The sequence below is a fragment of the Melozone crissalis genome, unplaced genomic scaffold, assembly GCF_028551555.1.
Source record: "Melozone crissalis strain CALT ecotype California unplaced genomic scaffold, PUWL_Pcris_2 ptg000013l_1, whole genome shotgun sequence".
Taxonomy (NCBI): Eukaryota; Metazoa; Chordata; class Aves; order Passeriformes; family Passerellidae; genus Melozone; species Melozone crissalis.
This window is the reverse complement of record NW_026535791.1, coordinates 6,211,104-6,234,728: the sequence shown is the minus strand read 5'-3', so window position 1 is coordinate 6,234,728 and position 23,625 is coordinate 6,211,104. Positions and strand designations below refer to the sequence as shown.

The window sequence follows — 23,625 nt, the reverse complement described above, 5'->3', positions numbered from 1 at the left end:
CCCTGGAAGTGTTCAGAAAACTTGTAATGTGGCACTTGGAGAACTGGTTTAGTGGTGAATGTGGCGCAGTTAGTTTGATGGTTTGACTCGATCTCAGAGGTCTTCTCCAATCTTAATGATTCCATGATTCTACACTGCTTAGTGTGCCTACTCAGCTATCAGGGAGATAACTAAAGAAGAGCCTTTGATTCAGAATTTTTGGAGATGGGCTCTGCTAGTTGGCACACTCACAGGCTGGTTGAAAACCTATGTCCACATGATCCACTTTTGAAGTGCAGCAACACACTTTTCCTAGAAATTTTTACTGCCGTGCTCTTTTGGAAACTACCAGCTTTTGGTTTAGAAATTTTATTCTGGATTCATATTTTGATGAAGAGCAAATCAAAGGCATCTTGTTTCCCCCTAGTTTTTCGCAGTGTTTTAAAATTTGAATCTTACAATCATAGAACACTTTAGATTGAAAAGGACCATAAAAGCTCATCTTTGGAGTCTGAGTGCACTGCAATACGCAGGTACGCCTTCAACAAGATGATTTGATGGTTTCAAATCACCTCCCTGGGCCTTAGCAGAGCTTCTAGGAGGGCCTGTTCTGTGACCTTGCCAGGCCAGAGGTGAGGTTGGCAGTTCCATGGTCTTCCTTTCTACCCTTTTTTTAAATGATGCAATGTTTCCCTTTTTCCCGTCACTGGGGGCTTCACCAGGAGTATCAGAGCTGAGAAGACAAGAGGTTGTGATTTTGTGAGCTAAATCATTTTTCCCATTCTATTAATATATAAAGCTTATTCTATTTACAGGGGCAATAATGCTCTTCTCTGCAGCATGGCAGTTCAGGGTCTAGATCTCCTAATGCCACTGGATTTGCAGCACCTCCCACCACCAGGAAATCAGAGATGTGGTGTGAAAGCTCAGCCTCTATGATTTTACTCTTGTCTGGATTTTAATCACATAATTACCTGTCTAAGAGCCAGTTTGAGCATATTCAGGTCGTTTCAGCTCACATTTCTGCCCAGACTGTGACATGTTTACTTTCTTATCTTCACCTTTGCTAGTTCCTTTTTATTCAATATGTGAAATCCAGTTTTCCCACTATTGTTTGCATATTCTAATGGCTTAGAGATTTATCAGATTTATTTGCTTGCGGTTAACCAAATGAGTCAATGAATAATTATGCTTGTAATTGCAGTTGCCCTTATAAAAGGCATGAAGAAACTGGAGAAATAGATGGCATCCAGATGGTGCAACATGAATTATTTCAAACTTACATATGGTGCTGTGCAGCCAATGTCCTGGGCAGAGAATGCACCAGCCTCTTTACTATAGGTAACTTTCCTCTAAGGTTTACTTGCATGTGAGCTCAATCCTGCAGCTGAAGTTAGTTGCACTACCCATCTGAGTATGATTTCTGGTCTAAGCTATTTGTTTGTAATCACTGGAATAAAGCTAACAGTGAATATCATTGCTCTGTTTTAAACCTAATGTTTTAAACCTAATTTCAATAGCTCTTTGTGGTCTCTGTAAAAAGCCTCTTGCCTTTCTATATTTGCTATACTTGTATTGACTTTTTGTTCAGGCTTTTAGGACTGTGTGCATGGAAAAACTCACCAAAGTGTTCTCAAACATATATATTTATATATAATTATTAATTAACATAGCACTCAGATTTGCTTGTCTGTTTTTTAAATAAACCCAACCCGAGCAAAGCTCTATGCTGCATTGTGCCCTAGAGGTGTGTTGTGAATCATGACAAAATTTGTTTTGAGACATCTAAATCCATGAAGGTTACTAATTTCATGATTATGGTAATTATCGTTACTATGTAAAAATTAATATCTATACAGCATTAGCAGAAAAAATGTTGATCTAACTGAGCATTTTCCGGGCAAAATGATGGTTGTTTCACTGTCTGTGTTTTGGTTTTGTAGATTTAAATGAAAGACAGGCGGCACCTTTACCTGAACTACTACTTAAGGTTGGGGAGCCATTGCTGATCAGATGCAGAGCTGTTCACCATAATTATAAATTCAGACTACAACTATCTTTTGAAAACAGAGAAGTTGAGCAGGTAAAAAGACAGGGCATATATTAACATAGGTTGTATCAGGCACTATCAACTGATTAAATGTGAATCTCTGTTGAAAACCAGGGTTGCTGCCTTGAAGGATTAGAATATCAAGAAGACTTGTCAGCAATTCGGGTCCAGCACGTGTTTATTTCAGCAGCAGAAAGAAATGACAGTGGACATTACATCTGCTCTTCTACTGCTCATCCAAATCAAACTGCTTTGATCACAGTTCTAGGTAATTTCAATCCCTGGTCTTAACTTTGTCTCTCAGCTGTTTTGCTTCGTTTCCCAAGTGTCTGTTCTTTACTTGCAGATATGCACTGTATGTTTGTAGTTCCCTTGCTGAGGAAAAAGTCTGTTTGCACTTCCAAGCAATCCAGGAGAGCCAAGAGATTAATCTGAACTGAGTCATTCTGGTACCTGAATACAATTAACCTTTTCTTTATATTGCTTTTCAAACAATTCCCTTTAAAAGACAGTGCTTTTAGAGGTGAAATGAAATGGCACTGTTTAGACATGCAGTCTGTATGACTGTTTCAATGGGATCTTCTGGAATCACAGGCTGGGATTCATCTCACATGTCAGTGACTCTCAGCCAGTGCACCACAGAGCCATAAATTTAAAAAGCAAATCTCATTCTACTTAAGCAACATTCTGATTTAGAAGCCAGCAGGGTTGAATTTAGCTGAAAGCAGCCTCAGCTGCAAACTTTGTTTCTCAGATGGAAAAAATATACAAACAGGCCTAGGTCTGGAAACAAGGCATGAAAAGGAAAGATGTAGGTAGGACCATGCTGCTGGAGTAGGCACAGGATGTAATTCAATGACTGGTGTGCCTGGAGCTGGAGCCTCTAGCCCTGAAAACAAGGCTCTCTGAAGCAGCCACCATATGTTTGACCTTAGACGTAGTTGCTCTCAGGGTTTATGATACCTAGGCTAGGTATGGCAGGAAGTGAGAATACTAACCCCAGTCTCTTCAGAAATGACTTTCCCAGTACAATATCCTCTTTTCAGCTTCTGCCTACCACTGAGCAGGAAGTTCCCTCATCATTTACAATAACTGAGTACAATACCTGTGCCTTTTTCTACGCACATCTCCTTGGTAAACAGGAACGTAGGGGTGAGGGTGTACTGTAGAGGTAGGGCAAGATCCTCTTTTTCATCAGTGGCCATGCATAGGTCAGAAAGAGTGGCTTCTGGGATCTGTGAACTATCAGGTGTGAGCATGGGTGACAGTCAGAGGGAATATTTGAGTTGCTGTCCCTGGAAGGCTGTATTTCTGAGCAGGATATTTTTTTCACTACAATGCGCCAGCCTATATTGATTGTCTGTGCCCTCCTTAATACCCCTTTATCCCAACAAAACTTCTGAGGGTTCATTGTCTTTGCTGGTGAGAAAACCTATTTGTTTACTTACATGGTGGATTAAAGTGGGTGATGTTGTCATACCAAGCTAACAGCTGTGCTTCTCTCTCCAAGGTTCTACAGGAATATCCTGTGCTTCTGATCCATGCCAGCATTTAGCCTAATGTGTTAATGACAGTCACTGTGGGTGTGAATTCACGCTAACAATGCAGATTCCATTCCAGCAGTGATACAGATACAGATTTCACTCAGTTGCCCATGTCTTAGGGTAGCAGTTTCTGAAACAATCAGCATCCCACCTTTAAACCATCACTGTACATGATTCAACACCTGTAGCTTCACTGGGAATCATCATGGTATAACTTATCCAAGAGAAAACTGATTTGGTTGGCACACCCTCCATTGCCCGGGGAGCCTGGCTATCATAGCTGTATGGATGTAATCTCTAATAATGCCTTGCAGCCAGACTGCTTTCATTTGTTCTTTGGTAATTGATACCTCACCAATTTATCCCAATTTGTGTGACCATCAGGTCAGGCAGGGTGGTTAGGCCACTTCAAAGCACAGCAGAGATCATGCCAACAACTGCTACTGCAAGGCTTTTTGTTACTGCAGGTCTAATGTTCAGTTTCCACCACTGTTAAACAAAGAATTTTTAGCACTACACAATCTCACTTAAGCAATATGTAAGTTATTTTGCAGCACATAATATTAAAAGCAAAAAAATACACAAATATGAGAAACACAGAGACTTGTTCATCCTCGAGAGTTCCATCTCACCTCTTTGTCATTGCCAAGGGTAAATAGTCAAAAATAATTAACCAAGCAAAAATGTGCCATTTTCTTTCTCCTCCAATAAAGAAACTACCTTTTTTTTTCTCAGTTGTTTTCCCAAGAAACGGCATACACTGCTCCAAGGTCCTTATATGCTCTCTGGAGAGTCTTTACTCTTGGCTGGTTGTGTTGTTTACAGTACACTCAGAGCCTGGAAGGATGAGGACAAGAAGATGAAGGTTCCATGTATAAAATCAATAAGCCTTTAATATCAAAAAATAAGAGAGTACTCATGAAAGCAATAGTTTCTTGTTTTGAAATACTGAAATGTTTGTGGTTTTTATGGGAGTTTCCAAGTAGTAAGTAGGTTAAGACAGATAAAACACCAAGCAGAATATAGGGTTACAATCAGAAGAAAACACTCAAAAGGGAAAAACAGGTTCGGCAATATTTTTATAGTGTAGTTTTTCACCATGTAGCTGATTAAACACCACTCCAAATTTTCCAGAGGTTGTACAGTCCTTGGAGATACCCAAACCAAGCAGGACATGGCTCTGAGCAACCCCATCTAGCTGGATTTGCTCTGGGCAGGAGTCTGACTACACATCTCTTCCAATGTTTATGGTTCTGTGATCTTTGCAGAGTTGATCTTAGCACCACTGGTATCTTTAGGACAGCCTCCCCCCACATGTCTGCTGTTCAGTCTCTTTGGGCAGGATTCATTCCAAGCCATGAGACATCTAGCCCCAGCTATGACTTTGGTTCCTTCTTCAGTCAGTGCCAAGAAATAGTATTTCCAGAAGTGGTTCAGCACATCTTTGTCATCTTCTGCTTTAGGATGGGATTCATCTGAATATGCCTTTTTCATTCCACTGGGTTTATCAGGCTTTCAAACAAGTAGCTTAGGTGGATCACAGAGCTTTTGACATCTCCACTAGGTGAAACAGATCCCACCTTAGCAGAGCAAATACCAGCAGCACATGGTTCATGGACCTCTTCCAAATATTTTTCCATGTTGCTGTCATCTTGCATTAAATATGTTTCATTTAAATGGAGAAATAAAGGAACAGCTACAAGACTCATTTGCAAAATCTTCAGCTTTTTTCACGGAAGGAGAAAGAACTACTGGTTATGATGGTGGTGCCACCTGGTTTTGTTCCTGTAGAAAGAAAGCCAGGAATTGGAGCTCTTTACACCTGGAATACATACCCAAACCTAACAAAATAATTACATTATTGGACATGTGACTTTGTAGGTTAGACTGAAGAGACATGTCAGACCATTTTGGAATTTCTCTGGTCTGACCAAATATGGAACTTCATCAGGCTCAACTCATTTGTCTGCAGCTGAACACATTGACAAGATTCCAGTACTATTTTGAAGCATTGTCTCATTTTGATTAACAGGATACCTTTTGTGATGTAACATGGTTTTTGCTTATGATAACCAAAATTTAAAACATAGAGATGTTAAAATGTCTTCGTTAAAGTCCAACTTTTGTAATACAATTTTTCTTTCATTTTTTTCTCCAGAAAAGGGATTTATAAATATAACTGACTCTAAAGAAGATTTTGAAATTGGTGAGGAAGAGTTTTGCTTTGAAGTTAACTTTACAGCATATCCTCCAGTTAGATGCATGTGGCTGTATTCCAATAAAACATTTCCATGTATACAAAGCTACAGTGTGGATGGACACAGGTATTTGAATATTTTGTAATAATTTAATATAATAATGTTCCTTCTTTACATCTCATTTGGACCATTTACTGTCGATGTTTTTTACTCCGCGTTTTTAAGATATGAATGGCCCACATGGTGAGACAGCTAACAAAAGGCACTCAAACATAATTTTGGCTTTGAACAACAGTTCACACAGATAACTTGTAGAATCACTTTATTCTCTATTTATAATAAACCCTTTGCTAAATTATGCATCCAGCAACCCTTAAGTTTATATGCATTTTGCCATTCCCCTTCTCTCTAACATAAATTCTGAATTACAGATCTGTCGCAGTTTTCATTCTGGATCACAAGTTCTGCATGTTCCCATTTTGTCATCCTGTTGTTGATGATGTTCCCAGTGTCTTTCAAGCAGCCCAGACCAAGTGCAGGGTGCTGCAGTTCCCAGGGCCCTGCTGGCCCGTGCCTGTGTCACAGAAACATGCTGTTCTGCTCGTTAGCCAGGTCATGGATTCTTCCGCTGCTGCAGCAAAACATGTTTTGAATAAACCTGTTAGTTATCTACCTTTTCTGTTATTTCCTACAACGGACTTCTGGCAAGAATCCTGTTTAAGGCTAATGTTTTCTCCATTCCCTAGGCTCTCTAATTTCTTGATAACATTATCTAATTTCCTTCAGGGTTTCTTTCAGAGTAGTCCCATGGCTTTGCAGGTAACAGCTTTTACTCACCTCAATGAAAGTAAAGCCAAGCTGCTCTTTTCAAGTTTTTATATTAAAAGTGAGCAGGCTGTAGGCAGGAGCTAATGCAGCTGCTCTCATTCCTTCTCATATTCTTAAAATCTCTGTCACCATATCTGCATAAAGCTGTGTCAAAGCCTTGATTACACTTTTTTATGATTTCTTTCCATAGCATTTGGGTACCTTTGATTTTATCCGCTACCTTGTCAAGTTATCTTTGCAACAGACTGGCCTTTTCATCTGCATCAGATTGTGTATTGCAGTCAGACTTCAGTGAAGTTCAGAGACAGCTCAGTTCAGGTTAGCAAATTGTCATCTCCTGGCAATGGCCACAGGAACTCTGTCCCTGCTGATAAAGTGAGGGCTGTGAGCAAACTTTGATAGCACTGGGTGGGTGTTGGTGACTAATCTGCAATGCCTGACGTGGGCTTGGCAGAACTGTGCCTTGTGACAAGACTGATTTTGGAAATGAGGTCTCAGGGGACAGCCAGGAGCGTTTGCTCATCCTTGTCCAATAGGTACCTCCCTCCAGCTGATAACAGGGAGCTGATTTGCTTTGCAGCTGATACACACCCCTCCTCACCGCTTGTACCAGCAGGACTCAGTTTTGCTTCGATGATTGACAGTGGGTGTAAATTCAATGCAGATAAGAATTAGGTGCTACAGACTGTGCCAACAGTAATTACATCGAGAACTTTTGAAATGGTTTAGGCAGCTGTCATCAGTCAGTAAGGTGCAGCTGCTGGCCTGGGATTTATGAGTCGCCTCAGAGCCATGGCAGCGAAGAGCAGCAGTTGCTGAGTGCTGATCACCACCTGCTGGATGGGGGAAAGGCAGCTCGTGTCCCTGGAGCCGTGTGTCCAGGCTGGCCCAGCCACAGGCACAGGCCACAGCCACCAAGTGTTGCTGGGGCGTGACCTGGTGGTTTCTTCAGGCAGATAACTCGGCCCTTTGTCTGACAGTGCTGTTGGACAAACAGGACTTTTTATGTTTATTTTGGGTAGTTATTCTTTGCATTTATTTGCATCCTCTTTATGTTATGAAAATATAAAATAGAGGGGAAAAAACTTGAATTTGCTGATTGTTTCATCTGACAAGTTCATCCTTTCGTGCAGACATCCCTCACAACGATCCAATTTTGGCTGAATACAAGCATTGGATAGACATGTCTCTGTCCTGAGGACAAAGAGTAGGGGTACATATTTCATTCAGTTTGAAGCACGCAGAAACAGCAAGGGGTAGGGAAGTAAGGAGATTCTGCCTGCAAGCTGTAGTCTTCCATATTTTAGTGAGATTTTAAAGCAGAAGATTTCTCAAAGCAACACAAAAAAAGTCATCACATATCTAAACACATTGTGAGTCTCACTTTGCATGTTCTGGTTGATTTCTGTGTAATCCTGTCTCCCAGCACTTCTACTTTGTTCCTTTCATATCCTTTTTCATTTCCTGTTTTTATTCTTTTAATTTCTGCCAGTCTCTTGTAAAATTATTCCTTCAGATAAAAGATCATATAAATTTTTAATAATTAACTCTGTATTTTTCTTCAGCTTTTCATTTCAAAACCCAGTGATCCATCTCTCTTGTCACTATGCTTACAGTATCTTTTCAGACATTCCTTCAGAATTTCCATTTTTTATTTACTTTTTTGGGCTCTCTGTTTCAGCACACTACTGATTTTCACTTCCTCCCAAAGAGCTAATGACTCTTCATACACACAATGTTCTCTGTTAAATTTATAGTACTTAGCTCACATCCCCTTATATTTTCAGGTATTGAAGATACTGTGTTAATTTTTTTTTCTGATTATTTCAATAGGATATAATCCTTCCAACCTGGGATTTCAAAAGCAACTAATTATAGTTGGATTGGTTCTTTTTTTTCCTGTCTCCAGTTTCTTTTTGGAGAGGGCTTAAAAGGGTTCTGACTTTAAAAAATCCATGAGTTCAGAGACATTGTTAAGGCCATTTCGGATCAAGACATTCAAATGCCAATAACTATATGAAAGTGTGGCCTTAGTCAAAAGACAAAATTGCCAGTGGCTTCAAGGGGAGCCTTCCTGGTTTAGAATTTCAAGGTGATACTTGCTGCCTTTGTACGTATCTTGTTTAAGGAGAAATATCACGATTTCAGTTCTCTAGACTGATCTCATTACTGCTTTCTCCTGCTTTGCATATTGCTGATATGGGCTATCTGTTTGGTTTTTTTTTTCTTCTCTCTTCAAACTCTCTGATGTTCCTGCTTGCCTTTATCACTAAAACAGAGTTGGGGACCCACAACATGGTTACCATTGAATTGTCAGCAAAACCACCCAACCGCAAATTGTCAGCAACTACATGTGAGAGAGATTTTCTTAGGTTGCTCTTCTAATGCTGATGAACTGCATTATCTGCTATTCAAAGCTGAAAATTGTCCTACAGCAATAACCTAGTTGGAAACACAGAAATAGGATACCATCACTGTACAATGGCATATTCCCTTCTCCCTGCCTCATCCCATGTCCCATACATCAGTGACAGAACAGGACAGCCAGGCATGAATCTTTAATTCTCTGCAGCCCTTTGTTGTTAGTTTGTGCCCAGAGACTTGTTAGATCCCTCCTGGCCATCTCCATTGTCACAAGCTGTCTCTGGCACGGTTTGGGTCTTGGTTTTCTGCCATCCACTGGCTCAAAGGCCATAGGGATTAGTAAAAGGCTGGCTTTTTCCTGCAGAAATGACCTTGAGAGTTGGTGTTTCACCTCATTGACAATGAACTTATGATGAGGATCGCTTTCCTGAGCCTATGTGAGATCTTTCTCCTTGGAGATGCTTGTCTCTTATGTTCCTCCCTGTCACTGTTGTTTCCTAACACAATCTATCACAGCAGCTAGAAACTCCCATCAAAGTTCCTTGGAGAGAAGAAAGTTTGATCCTTTGCTGTCTTAGCAGATGTGCCTGGGTGTGTCTTGTCATCCAATGATTTAGTAACAAAATCACAGCTTGACAGCCTGTGTGCACTCCAGGAAGAGTGAGAGAAAAAATGTAGAATTAAATCAATACTGTAGGGAAAAAATATCTTCTCACCAGCACAGTTAGATTCTGGGATTTATATTCTCTAAGCAAAAATAATTTCTTTTGTATTGTTCATGAGAAGATGCAGAATTGTTTCAAACATATATATGTGCGTTTTAACTGCATTGAAAAAATGTTCAAGTCAATATTTTGTCCTTTTCCCTTTTTTGACTTTGTTCCACAGCATTTCATCGAAGTTCTGCAACCATCAGCACCAGTCTGGGATATATGTATTTTATGCTGAGAATGATGATACAGTTGTGACAAAAAAATTCACTCTGTATGTGAGAAGTAAGTAACAAAACTATTGCTGAAGATTTGGCAAAGTCTGGGATTTTGTCACTGGTATAAATTGAGCTATTATGGGGTGGGATTTTTTGGCATTCCCTATTATTCCCTATTTCATTTACAAAGATTTATTGCTTAAAATGGAGGATCAAAAGGCAAAAACATGATTCTCTTCACACTGCATCACACTGCTGAAATCCAGGCACTGGGTCAGAGAAAGACACTGGATGCTTGTGGGTTGTATTTCTTGTGTCAGTTAGGGATGGGGAACAAAGAAAGGAGCAGAAAGTTTTTGGGGTTTTTTTTCGTTTTAGTCTGCCATAAACAGAATATGAGGAATGAGTTGCATATTGAGAAAAATTGATGCTTCATAAGAAAATTACAAGCCTAGAAACTTGGTAAAAAACAGTAACTCTATCTCTAAAAATCTGGAACATATGTGGCTGCTGCAGAAATCACATGAGATACACAGTTGGGAGGAAACCCTTATCCCTATTAGGAATTAGATTTCTATGCCATGTTTATGACATTTTTTCTCTAATGGCATTTATGAGTTAATGTAGCTAGTGTGGAGATCCTCTGATGCATAAATTGTATGTTTGGGCTGCAGTGCCTCATACACCCCTGCCCACAATTCACACACATGCACAGTCCTGACCAATGCTCTCAGTCATCTCAGTTCTGCCACATGACTGCAGCATCTCTCCCTTGCTCCAGGTCTGGGGCCTTTGTTTGTGAGATGTAATTCATACAAGGGTCTTCTGTGCACACTTTGCATGAGCTGGACACCCAGAACCTCAGTGCCAGGGCAGTCCTAGGGCCAGCTGCTTAGACTGAGTCAGAAAAGCAGAAGTCAAGACTTCTAATTTTGGCTGTGCCATTGTTTTGGTCTGGCTGTGCCTATACAGAGAAGTGGCTGCTCCCGTTGCCTTGCCACACTGCCATCCACAAAACCAAGGAAGGAGGAGGACTGTGAGTTACACCCAGCTCTCACTGTGACATGCAGTTTTTATTTTGGAAACAGAAGCACACCTTGGTCTCAGCAGATATGACATTGCCACACAAGTGTACAGGGTTTTGTCGCTTGAAGTGCTGACAGGAATTGTCTTACAGAATCATGGAATTGTTTAGGTTGAAAAAGATCTTTTGAGAACATAGATTCCAACCATTAACCCAGCACTCCCAAGTATACCACTAAGCCATGTCCTTAAGCCTTGTGTTGTCTTATCGCAGGAAAACCTGAAATAAGGATGCAGCTGCTGTTCAAGCAGATCTCCTGTGTTGCTGAAGGTTACCCTGCCTCATCCTGGGTTTGGAGGAACTGTCTTGAACTCAACTCATCCAAGTAAACAACTTTCTTTCTTTTTATTTGTTGCAAAGACTATCTGAGCTATTCTTGATTAAATGAAGACCAGCCTGTAACAAATTAAATGCAAAATGTACACTTTTAACTGGTTCCCCTACTCCAGGGGAACCAAATCACCAAAATAAGGAGAGGTTTTCCCTTTTTTTATTGCCATCAAATGAAGTCTATAAAGATGTGTGTCTTGGGCTCTTTGCACCAAAATAGATCCCACTGGGTTTATATTAACAGTTAAGGGGTAACAAAGTCCAATCTAAGTTTTTCTCTTAGCCTATCAAAGTTATAGGGATTCAGGGAATGCATTGGTTCATACAGGCTTGATTAATTGGTTAAGCTTTGGTTAAAAGAACCTGCTATGGTGACCTGTTACCAAAACCACTAAAGTCAGTGAGAGTGTTTCCAGTTAAGTTAGTGAGAGTATTTACAGTAAAGTTAGTAAGAGTGTCTCCATTTCCTCTATTTATTTAGGGGAACGAGTCAGACTCTAAAATTTTAAAAAATGCTGAAACAGCTTTGACCTGATTTGTGAACTCTGCAATTTTTATCTTAGATATGCCAAGAAACTAATAATCCCATGGTGCAGAAGAATACTAAGTCAAATTTTCCTTTGTAAGATTGTGGATAAACTCTAAAGTATTTATTTTAGCTAGACATAAAAAAATACCTAGACAATTTTCTTATCCATACCTTTTAAAAGGCTTCCTTATATCAATCTGTGCAGAAATGGAAGAGGAAAAAAGCCATGCAGAGAGTGGGTTTTAAATACTCCTTAAATCATCCTTCTGGGAAGAAAGTGCTGTGACATATCTTTTCTGAGGAACTTCCAAATGTAGAAGCTAGTGCTATGAGTAGAGCGGAATAAATTTATTCCTTATCTCCTAATTTATTTATGTGGAGAATAAATTAGACAGTAAGTTGATGAATGATAGAAAAGCTAGAAGACAAAATAATCTATGTGGACCACCTTTCCCTTGAGTGTCAAGTTCCCTCTTTCTACATGTCAGGCCTTAAATAAGTCATTAATGCTGTCCATCTGAGTGGAGGGAGGCTCTCCATCATGAGTGAGAGAAACTTCATAGGTGAAGTGACTTGCCTTCAGGGAAAGGAGGTACAACTTCTGCTCTGGGTTCATACTGCATTTGTAGTATTAGCGTGGCTCATTTGCAGCTGCTCAGTGGTTTGAATGTTTTGAGCCAAATATGAAACCAGTGGGAATAGATGAGGTGTGGGGGGTGGTGTCAGTTGTGAAATCGATGGAGGTTCCAGAGTTCAGGGAGTGCAAGTACCCTGCCAGGGCAGTGGTGGAGAGTGGCAGTGAGCCCAGTGTAGGAGGCAGCTCAGTCCCTGCTAACCCTGCCATGTCCATCACCAAAAATGAGACTGGTCATTGACCTCACTCTGTCGCTGACAAAACACAATCCCCTTCCCTTCTTCACTTCCAATACACACATAAGACATGTTTTGGAACTTCCCATCTTCTCCCCTGGCAAATGTCACTAAAAAAAGCTAAAAATCAAAACTGGTCTGCTTCCTTTTTCAGCTGCACAGAGGAAATCACAGAGGGGATTCAGAACTTCTTGCCAGAGAGGAGATCCCTGGGGTCATGGATTTCAAGCAGTACTTTATATGTACAGGAGACAGCAACAACCTTCTCAGTGGAGTGCTGTGCAAACAATTCAGCTGGCTCAGCCTGTGAAAAGAGTTTCATTAACCTGTCAGGTACCACAAGCCAGTGCTTTAGCACGGGTTTTCTCTACTAAAGCTGGCATGGTAGAACCTACAATACTTTTTATTTGGCTAAATGGCTGACTGTGCAATGGCATTGCAGGTAAAACACAAGCTCTGTATGTACGCAGCATCAGAAATGGTGGGTGAATGGGAGACACAATTCTCTTTTCTCTAGGCCCAAAGCAGAGGCCTCCCTCATTAAAATAAACAGAAAAAAATAGGAAGTGCAGGATGGAGCCATGGCAGTGTTTGAGGCTGATTTCTTGTTTTACTTTAGTGATCCCTACATGAAATCTGGAAGAATCATCTTTGGCAAGAGCTAAAGGCTCTTTGGTAGCTGGTGGCACGTGCTATCCCTTGCTGCTTTCCTGTAGGTCCCTGTGGTGCTGCCAGAAATGCCCATGGGAGCTCTCCTCACCCCGTGGAGGTCACTGCACACCCAAGCAAGATCATGGCTGAGCCAACAGATCCACTGAGGGCTCAATCCCTGTCTGGAAAGCAGGAATTCTGTGGAAGAGACCTTCTTAAACTGCTGTAGGCAGGTGACAGAAGGTTAAGTCCTGGTTAGATAGTCTTTCTTCTTGTCAAGGGAATCACAGATTGTTTCCTCATGGAACCAGAAAGTCAGTATGATTATTTGGACTTTGTACTTGCAACACCATATGTATTCCATGGAGAAAAATATTTCAGTAAGAGGGAGCATGCTGTTGCAGTAGGAGTTGTTTTGAAACACCCAGGTATTTGCAGTACAGGGATTTCCTTTGTCATGATGAGCAAGCAGTTCGGTGCTTTTGACTACAGTGGACAGAAGCTGTGACCACTGTCAGAGTTTGAGCATTCATGTTGGAATTAGAATAGAAACTAATCATAATACCTATACTTTTAGAAACAAGCAAAATATGAGGGTAAGTCTCATGTTTGCATGCTCATTTACCAATCAACACCTTATTCCTGTTTGTTGGTAGTTCAAGAATCACAGCAACACCTCCATGCATTCCAGTATATTAATGGATTTAGCTTTTTTTTCTTTTTTTTTTTCTTTTTAATTAAAATAGATGTCAGAATAACCCAGAACTCCATGCCCACTGCCCATCTTGCTTTGCATATGGCTACATCTCACTCCCCATGCAGAGGAGGCTCAGGTGTGAGGGGGCTGCAGACTGCTAGACCTGACCATGGGCTCTCCTTGCATTTTCAGCTGTACACACACTCTGTTTCAGTGGGTAGTAACATGTGTCTTTTAAAGTTGCAGGAGCTGTTTCTTTGCCCCTGGACAATGCTGCATCCTATGCCTCCATTGGATTTCTTCTCTTCTTGATCACTTTTTTGTTTATATTCATTTTTCTTAAATACAAAAAGGTAAAAGCAAACCTGAAAATCCTTCTTTTGCTCCTACCAGAGTGTTTCTTCTCTAGGACTTATTTCATTGTGTGTTTTTTTTTTCTTCCAAAGCAATTCAAATATGAAAGCCAGTGGCAAATGATACAGATGATAGGACCATCAGATAATGAATACATCTACATTGACTTCAGAGAATTTGAATATGATATAAAATGGGAATTTCCCAGGGAAAATCTGGAATTTGGTGAGCAATCCATAAGGTAAATCTCAATACTGGAGCAGTAGTCTGTGCTGTACCAGCAGCAAATAATACTGGCATTTTGTGTCTTGTAGGACAGGTCCTTGGTTCTGGGGCCTTTGGGAAAGTAGTGACTGCAACAGCTTATGGGATTAACAATGCAGGAGATTCAGTCCAGGTCGCAGTCAAAATGCTAAAAGGTATGATCAACTCTGGTGCCTTCCAAGAGTAGTGATGTATTCTAGTAACTCCAAAGTAGAAGAGGCATTAGAAATCCCCCTTATACAGAAAACTTTCAGCAGTTACACCTCACAAATGCTTGGCTTCAAAGTCCTTTCAAAGTGCTTTCAAATCCCTGTTTCATTTGGGAAGGTAATGCTGAAGTGCCTCCACCCGACAGCGGGTTGCATTTTGCCCTACGCACTACAGAAGGTGTGTGTTGTGTGGGGAAGTATGGAGCCTCTAAAGAGTGGAAATGCAAATTCCCAGTGCAGATTATCCTACTGGTTATAGTGGTGACTATGACCCTTGGTGTAAGGCCCCTTTTTCTTGCAGTGCTGCCTAGCTGTGCCAAGCCCTTTGCCTGCTGTGTCTGAGCTAGCTTGTTTCCAAAACTTCCAGCACAATTTCGTGTAGTCTTTTTTCTTCATGATGACACAAACCAGTTTCTTTCCATCCCTCCTTATGAATAAGGATAGTAAACCTCGAACACTCCTTTCTGCTATGGTTTGGACTCCTCACAAAAGCAGAGTCCACGAGCAAGCCTCCCTGGAAGAAAGCAGAGGAGGGCTGCCTCACTGTGTCCCTACTAATCACGGCCCTGTTCACAGAATGTTGGAGTACTTTACACTGGAAGAGATCTCTAGGATCACTGAGTCCATCTGTTAACCATCACTGTCAAGCTCACCACTACACCAAGTCCCTCAGTGGCACATCTTTTAAATGCATTCAGGGACGGTCACTCAACCACTTCCCTGGGCAGCCTGTTCCAGTGCTTGAGAACCCTTTTGGTGAAGACATTTTTCTGAATATCCAATCTAATCCTCCCCTGGTTTCCCCTCATCCTTTGACTTGTAACTTGGGAAAAGAGACCGGTATCCACCTCACCCACCTTTTGTTATATATTGGAATGAGCTTCACACTGATGCCAGCACCCTGCCCACCTGTGTGCCCACACAGCCCCTTCCTGCCAGCACTGCATTCAGGTTTTCATCCCCCATTTCCACATAAGCATCAGTTTTATGCTTCCTTGGCCCACTCCTTTGTGGTTGTCTTTGTGGAAGCTCGACTTGATTATTTTGGTTCACGTACACAATTCACTGAAGTCGTGAGCACCAAATCCTCGCTGACAAACAAGACTAAGGCTGTAATTGAAACACAGGGTGGCCCTCTCAGCTGCTGGATTGCAGCTGGTTGTGTGCCATATGGCTGCCATTTTCCTCTCTTAACATTTCTCTGCCACAGGCTTGTTTGCCATTTTTTCTGTGCTTGGAAATACTTTAATATATTGCTGTCATTCCTTGCCAGCCCAAGAATGACAAATGTTGGCATTTAATGACTGCTTTCCCAAGCTCTCAAATTATCAGCACTCACACACAAATTTAGCTTCCACCTTTGACTGAATCTTTTTATACTTTGGAAAGGTTTTTTTCAGGTGTTCCCAAGTGTACTGTCAGTCCAATGAATTTGAAATGAAGATTTGCACGTGACAAAGCGTCACAACCATTGAAATTTTCATTTCTTTGCCAGAGATTCACAAATCGGTATTATTGCTTTTACAGAAAAACCTGATGCTTCAGAAGAAGATGCTCTAATGTCTGAGCTGAAAATGATGACTCATATTGGAAGCCATGAAAATATTGTGAACCTACTAGGAGCTTGTACTCTGTCAGGTAAATTGAAATTGTGGAAAAGTACCAATTAAAACCACTAGAATAATGAGGACTAATTTTGCTGTTCTGTGCTAGCCCAAAATAAGATGAAGATGAACTGAAAGCAAATTTAAGGCCATGCATGTGTACAGAAAAGGGTCATTTCTGATTATACTGGCAGGAAGTGATACAACAGTCCTTCTGTAGAATAGGATTTCCTGTTAGGGTGGTGATGGCACTGGTATAAGCCAGTTTATTAAGTGAAAAGGAAAAACTTATCTGGTGTCAGGGACTTTGTATACACATGATTATGTTCCCATAGGAAATTATAATTTTTTTTTTTATTCATGTGGCTCACCAATGAATGGATAAAAATAGCTAAAAGATAGACAGGAAAGAAAAGAAACTGAAAAATAACAGGGGTAGGAGGGATCCAAAAAAAAGGAATGAGAGAAGTAAATAATGGAAAGAGGGACAACCTTTTAAAGGACCAAATGTAGAAACAAAACTGAAGAGTGAAAAAAATAAGCAAAGGTAGGCTTAAGATGAAAGTAGTGAGACAATATCATTGATTAATTAATGTGTGACTCATGTTATAATTGAGTAATTTACACAGCTATTCTTGTCCAAAGAACTGCTTCTCTGGCCAGTCCAATGGTGAACGAGAGGAGGTGAAGAAAGGCTAAAGAACAGATCAGCTTGGGGAAATGCCAGGGTTTCACCCAGTGTAGGTCCATATCAGGAACTGTAACACCTGACACTGAAAAGCTTGACAGATTTTCCATCGTTGTTATTTATTTAGTCAGAAAGACCAAGCAGAACAGTTGTTTCCTCAGTTTACATCAGTGACAGTACTGTCAGGCCCAGACATGTGAGGGGTAAGAGGAAAGTAGAGAAATAGATTGTTCTTAGTAGCTTTAGCTGATTTAAAAATATACAGAGTGCCACTGCCTTCTGGAACAGCGGGCAGATGTGATGGTGCAGGCAGGAGAGCTGCAGGGAAGACCTGCTTAGTCTGGTAGGGTAGGGCAGGAACACTTACAGCTTTATCCCAGTGCCATTTTCAGCAGTATTTACATGGTTCTCAAGACTTTCCCATCCATCCTCTGAGAGACTTTGCAGCTTTTTCCAGTGTGTCCTACCTTGTTGACAGTGGCCTTCTGTCAGAAATATCCACAGATTCATGGTCAGTCTTTCTGGGCCAGAAGTGGTGGTGGCAGAGTGAGGCTTTGCAGGGTGATGTGTGAGCACTCTGAGCTCCTGCTGGCTGGTCATGGCTTTTATCCAAGCCTGCCTGGGTCAGGAATTGGATGTATTTTTCCTTTCATGAGAAAGTGTCCTGACTAGTGCTCTACTTAAGACACCTCCCCTTGCATGGGATATCCCTCATTTATCCCTCATTTTAGTACCCAAAGCACTCTTGGGTTTCAGGTGGTCTTCCTGGGGAAAAATAAAAAGGATCTTTCCAGAGCATGAAGGTTGCACAGATAGATGGAAGGATGTAGATCAAAGAGTACAAATTCACACCATCCAGATTATTAACAGGAATAGTCTCCTGCTTTAACCCTACATGGTTTAGGAAATATGCTGCATCCTTGTAGCCTGTACTGTCCTCCCCATTGCCATTGGGATGGGCAAGGATTTTTGTTTCAACAAGGGATTTTCAATACAGTTTGAGAGATGCACCACAAGGACAAAGTTACACAGACTTTCCAAGGGACATTATAGTCAGTAAACAAATTCTCATTATGAGCCTATCAGTACAGCTTATCCACCTGGGAATGGAAGATGCTTGGGATGTTTTAACACAGATTAATCCTGAGAGAAAATGAAGCAGCATTAGGGCTTTAATGCGGAGGGTGCTATAAATAGCAGCAGGCTATTTACATTTCCAACTATTTCAGGACCAATCTACTTGATATTTGAATATTGCTGCTATGGTGACCTTCTGAACTACTTAAGGAGCAAGAGAGAAAAGTTTCACTGGACATTGACAGATATTTTTAAACAACAAAACTTCAGCTTTTACCACAATATCCATCAGGATCAAAACTCTAGGTAAAGAATTTAGTAACAATTTGATACTTTTAAAAACTGCTATTGCTTTTCAGCTGCATTCTCACCTGTGCTGTGTACACTGGTGAAATTATTGAATTCTTGAGAATGTGCCTTCACATACTTTAGTAAACAATGCTTTATGAGGAACTGAGATTTGATTCTCCTTATGGAGACTGCAGAAGACAAAAAACCTCTTGTTTCTCTTCCCAGTTTTGAGAAGAGTCATGTCTGTGTCCAGGTTTTTAATAGTAGTAACTGTTCATGTTTTTCACTGCAGAAGAGTTTATGTGTAGATTATGTGATAAATTAGATGTGATAGATCATGTGATACTGTGTGAAACCTTTGAAAATGTAATGACTGCTCCAGGACAGGGACTCACCTGAAGTACAGTGTGAACACAGCTCTGTGCAGAGGGGATGAATTTGAAACCATGCAAAGAAGTCAAAACATAAATGTGACGCTGGAATCAAATGGGATTGTGCTGCTTTCTGAGGAAGGTAAGAGATTAATTGATTATATCTTCAGGAATGCTGTTTTATTGTATTTTTTATATTATTGATATGACCAGACTAGATTCCATGACAAAAGAGGCCTCTTTCTATCATATGTTTCTCTTCAGTCCAGGCAGGAGTTTTGCTGGAGGAGGTTTCAACAACACTGAGATCAGAGGCTTATGTTTCTGCTCATGCTATGAGCATAGTATTTGAATACAAAAATACTCAACTTTATTTTGTATCTGAGTGAAGGATAAAAAAGATGGATGCTCTTTGTGATGTTGCTCTTGGTAGGAGCACGTGAAAATCCTTCACAACAGTAAGTGGGATTGATCAGAGTGAGGAAGTCCATGAAAAACTCATACTTTTGATTATTTTTTTACAGAAAAAATTAAGAATGCAGACACACCAGTGGATGAAGAAGAGGATTTTAATGTGCTCACTTTTGAAGACCTTCTTTGCTTCTCTTATCAAGTTGCCAAAGGAATGGAATTTCTTGAGTCCAAATCGGTATGGCGAAGGGTAGCAAATTTTTCAGATAGAAAAGATGCTAAAAATAGGTCAGTTTATAAAAGGCAGGTTGAGGAACAGAGCCACTCAGTGGCAAGCTTGAACTATACCTCCTTCCCTGGTTTAACAGCGAAGCCTGGGCTGCAGTTTGGGCAGCACCCTGAGTAAGAAGCAGCTGCACGGCACCTTAGTGCCTGCTCTGGCCCTGTCCCCTTGCCACCAGCAGCCAGGGGGTGTCCAGCTTGGCCATGCACCAAACTGCTGAAGTGGGAGGGGGTGCCAGCTCAGAGGGCAGGGAACTGTCCTCCACTGGCACCAAATGCTGCCAAGCATTAATCCTTCCTTTCCTTCTAAGTGTATCCACAGAGACCTCGCTGCCCGGAACGTACTGGTGACCCACGGGAAAGTGGTGAAAATCTGTGACTTTGGCCTTGCCAGAGATGTAATGAACGACTCCAACTACATTGTCAGGGGCAATGTAAGTTCATGAGGGCTCTCTGGTTTTCACAGCATTATAAGAATTATTAGGAACTAAGAAAGAAAAGTTTTGAATTTTTTAATTCCTTTTTAGCTTTGTGCATATCTGTATGGGCAATGCAGAAATCTCAGTTTTTCCTGCCCTTGGCAAAAGCAAATTCTTAGATTATGATTAAACTAATCAAGCTGGTTCTGTAAATGAGATGGTACCCATGCTCTTTTTAAAGCATCCATTGATGGAAGCACTGGGAATTGTTTACTATTGTGGGCAATAACAGTGTAGGACAACAGCATATGTGTGGGGGTGTGCCAGATCCTCTGGCTTTATGAAGAAGTACAGTGCGGACATCTCCATCTGGGCCACTCTGTGCTTGAAGTCAGAGGAAGGAAGGTGGCTCTTCCAGGACTGAGCTCATCTCTTCCTTAAATAGTCATCTAAAATGGATGAGATGAACTGGCTCTTTAGGAGTGTCCATTTCTCTCTGCAATGGGAGTGTCCAGGGATTGCTGACAGAGACACAGCCTTGCACACAGCAAACACGAATTAGTCATGCTGGCCAGTGAGAAGCACAGGGAGTCACCCAGAAAGGCTGTGTCACAGCCTGTGTCACAGCATGACCTGGCCTCCATCCCCCTGTCTGCGCAGGCTCGGCTGCCAGTCAAATGGATGGCCCCTGAAAGCTTGTTCGAGAGGACATACACCATGAAGAGTGATGTCTGGTCCTATGGAATACTGCTGTGGGAAATATTCTCCCTGGGTATGTCTTATTACAGTGGGACAAAAGAGCAGTGCTTGGTTTTGGCAGCTTCTGAATTAACACATATTCTCTGATAATTTCCACAGGTGTAAATCCTTACCCCGGTATTCAGGTTGACACAAATTTCTACAAATTAATACAAAGTGGATTTAAAATGGACCAGCCGTATTATGCTACAAAAGATGTGTAAGTGTATTTCCAAGTGATGCAGAGCATGAGAATTGATACTTACTAGGTCACTGAGTGACCTTTTATTTATTGTACACTATCTCTTACCCAAAATTAGTTGCAAAATGTGAGATCTTCCTCTAAATCTAACAAAGGCTGCCTGATCCTGCAGGTTTTGTTCTGAACCAGAAGTGATCAACACTATAGGTTATGTGTATTTGACAGGACTAATTTATTATATTTATTTAGTTGTGCCTTCTTTCCCTAGCGAACTTCTTATTCTCAGACTACAGATATTTTCCTCCTTTTTTTTCTTCTTTTGCTTTTCTCTTTTTTCTTTTCTTTCATTTTATTTTCCCCCAAAAGCTATGTTTTCCATATTGACTAAATTTTTGGTGAGTTCTTTCCTAAACTTTATTTTTTAATCAAGCATTACCCGGTTTGTTTCAGTTCCAGGTGGCTAGGGATCCTCTTAGATAAAAACCCTGCTAAGGAAGCAATGGGGGAAGCTAATTCTTTGCTCTCATCACGTAATATTCAGCCTGTGATTCTGTGCCTGGGTGGATTCTGCCTAGAGGTGGGCCCCAGGGAACAGGAGAAGAGAAGGTGACAGAGAATTATGAGGTCTGGACCATGGAGGAAAGGGAAGGATTTTGGGTTGGCCAAGCTCTTCTGGCAGAGGTTTCATAGATGCTCTAGGGACTGAGTGCCTTGTCATGACACTGCACTGTTCTTATCTTCACCACAAAAAGGTTGTAATGGCATTAAAAGTACAGGGGAATCTGACAGATTAACCCATGAAAGATTGCTCTGGGGGGTTTAAATATCAGGGAGCCTATTGTCCCAGTAACTTTGCAAGGGACTTTAGCAGTCAGGCACAGCACTGATGCCTGATGAAGCTGCAATATTTATAACGTGGTATTTAAATTTCAGAAATACTTTTTTATGTCAAATTACATTAAAAGACTTGCTGTGAAAGGTTTACTTAAGACTACATAGTCCACAAGGAGCAGGTAAATTTTCTATGAAGGACAGGCATTGTCTTCCTAACATTTTCTCTATGGAAGCTGGAAAACAAACATCATGCTATTATGTGTCATACCACAATGAAGATTTTACTAAGGACTCTGATTGAGTCACTGTAAAATCATTTCACCTTTTATCCTTATCTTTCTGCTTCTTTTCCACTGATGCAACACTGTAATTGTGGCCTCTTTCTGTAAAATCATTCTGATCCCCATGATTCCCCATTCAAGTCCTGCAATTCCACACAGTCACTTACAAAGAGTCCAAGGGCTAACAAGTTTTGTGTGCCATGTCTTTCCTTCTGCAGCTATTGCATGATGCAGTCCTGTTGGGCTCTTGACTCCAGGGAAAGACCCTCTTTTTCTCACCTGGTTTCCTCTCTGGCCCATCAGCTGGCTGAGGCAGAAGGAGCAGTAAGTAAATACAGTGAGATGAGCATGTGAACACAGTCTGGGCCTGGGTTTGAGTTTTTGTGGGGTTTATATGTAGCTCCACAGATGACCATGAGATGAGGGATAGCCTCCTGCTTTCTATTGAAGTACACAACTCTATTATGGATACATTGCCCATGGATCCATTTAAGTTGGGGCATGTTTTTCTGCCATCAGAAAGAATCCTGACCTTGCTGATGAGGATTTTCTTCCTCCCACTGGTACTTTGGAGAGCTGAAGTCTCTCAGCCTGTGCTGAGGGAATGGGCTTCCCTCACGCAGCAGCCAGTGCAGTCAGGTTTGGTGATGCTGCTTGCTGCCATGGGAGGGGAGCTGAGCCTGGGCCAGGGGGTCTCATGAGGGATCACCATGCCGTGTCCTCACAGACAGAATGCTGCATGTCATTCCCAGAGGTCAAAATAATAAAGATGATCTGAGGAAGTCCTGCTCTGTCCATACCAGATGTTTATCTCCTTTTCAGGGAGGATAAACAGTTCCTTCCCAAATTCCCAGTTGCTACTTGGGTATCCACTCTGGACCAAACACACTATTTCTCAGTGCCTGCTTCATTGGGAGGAGAGCACTTTTCCAAATGCAATAAATAATAACAGAAGATATCTTTTACTTCTTCTTCCCAATTCTAGATTTACCGTAATACAAAGAAAAGCTTTGCTACACACCATTCTAGCATCAAAACTAAACCTCGTGTAAACAGAGATGAGGAATCTTTGCTGTCCTCAGTTGTGCTCCAGCATGAAGACCCTCAGGGTGAAAAATAATCTGAGTTGTGGATTTGGTCTCAGTATTGTCATACACTCTGTGTAGGATAAGTGGTTTATATCAGCTCTAGGAAAAGAAATTGTCACTAGCTGCTGCACTGTTTGTGTTTCTTGTGGACCAGTCAGTATTTATGTGACTTTTTGAGAAGAAGGTGTAATTCATTTGTTTGAATTCAGCAAACACATCTATAGCAAGACAGAGTTTTTTGCTGCCTCTCTCCAACTGAATATTTCTTTTCCTGGTGCTGTGTAAATAGTGCCCAATCAACATATTGAATTATACTGTTCTTGCCACATGCAAGCAAATATGAATGAATCCACAGTAATTTCAGTCAATGTTTTCAAGCATTGACTATGCAGCTAAAGAGAGCTCCTGTGATTCCCAGAAGTGCTATTCACATCTTCATCTCCAGATGTCAGGGAGTTTT

The 23,625-nt window shown here is 41.1% G+C and overlaps 1 protein-coding gene across 1 annotated transcript in view; it reads left to right on the top strand.

Moving 5' to 3' along the window:
- Positions 1-23,197, top strand: part of FLT3 (fms related receptor tyrosine kinase 3) — a 28,890-nt gene extending 5,693 nt beyond the window's left edge. Inside the window, exons 6-24 of the mRNA XM_054271825.1 lie at positions 1,184-1,320; positions 1,923-2,062; positions 2,144-2,297; positions 5,732-5,897; positions 9,852-9,958; positions 11,189-11,300; positions 12,859-13,037; positions 14,293-14,405; positions 14,499-14,631; positions 14,721-14,825; positions 16,407-16,517; positions 18,401-18,554; positions 18,922-19,052; positions 19,435-19,559; positions 19,915-20,037; positions 20,683-20,794; positions 20,881-20,980; positions 22,296-22,401; positions 23,063-23,197. Coding sequence (XP_054127800.1) covers positions 1,184-1,320; positions 1,923-2,062; positions 2,144-2,297; positions 5,732-5,897; positions 9,852-9,958; positions 11,189-11,300; positions 12,859-13,037; positions 14,293-14,405; positions 14,499-14,631; positions 14,721-14,825; positions 16,407-16,517; positions 18,401-18,554; positions 18,922-19,052; positions 19,435-19,559; positions 19,915-20,037; positions 20,683-20,794; positions 20,881-20,980; positions 22,296-22,401; positions 23,063-23,197 — 2,443 coding nt within the window. The remainder of the gene's footprint in view (positions 1-1,183; positions 1,321-1,922; positions 2,063-2,143; positions 2,298-5,731; positions 5,898-9,851; positions 9,959-11,188; positions 11,301-12,858; positions 13,038-14,292; positions 14,406-14,498; positions 14,632-14,720; positions 14,826-16,406; positions 16,518-18,400; positions 18,555-18,921; positions 19,053-19,434; positions 19,560-19,914; positions 20,038-20,682; positions 20,795-20,880; positions 20,981-22,295; positions 22,402-23,062) is intronic.
- Positions 23,198-23,625: the final 428 nt, after the last annotated feature.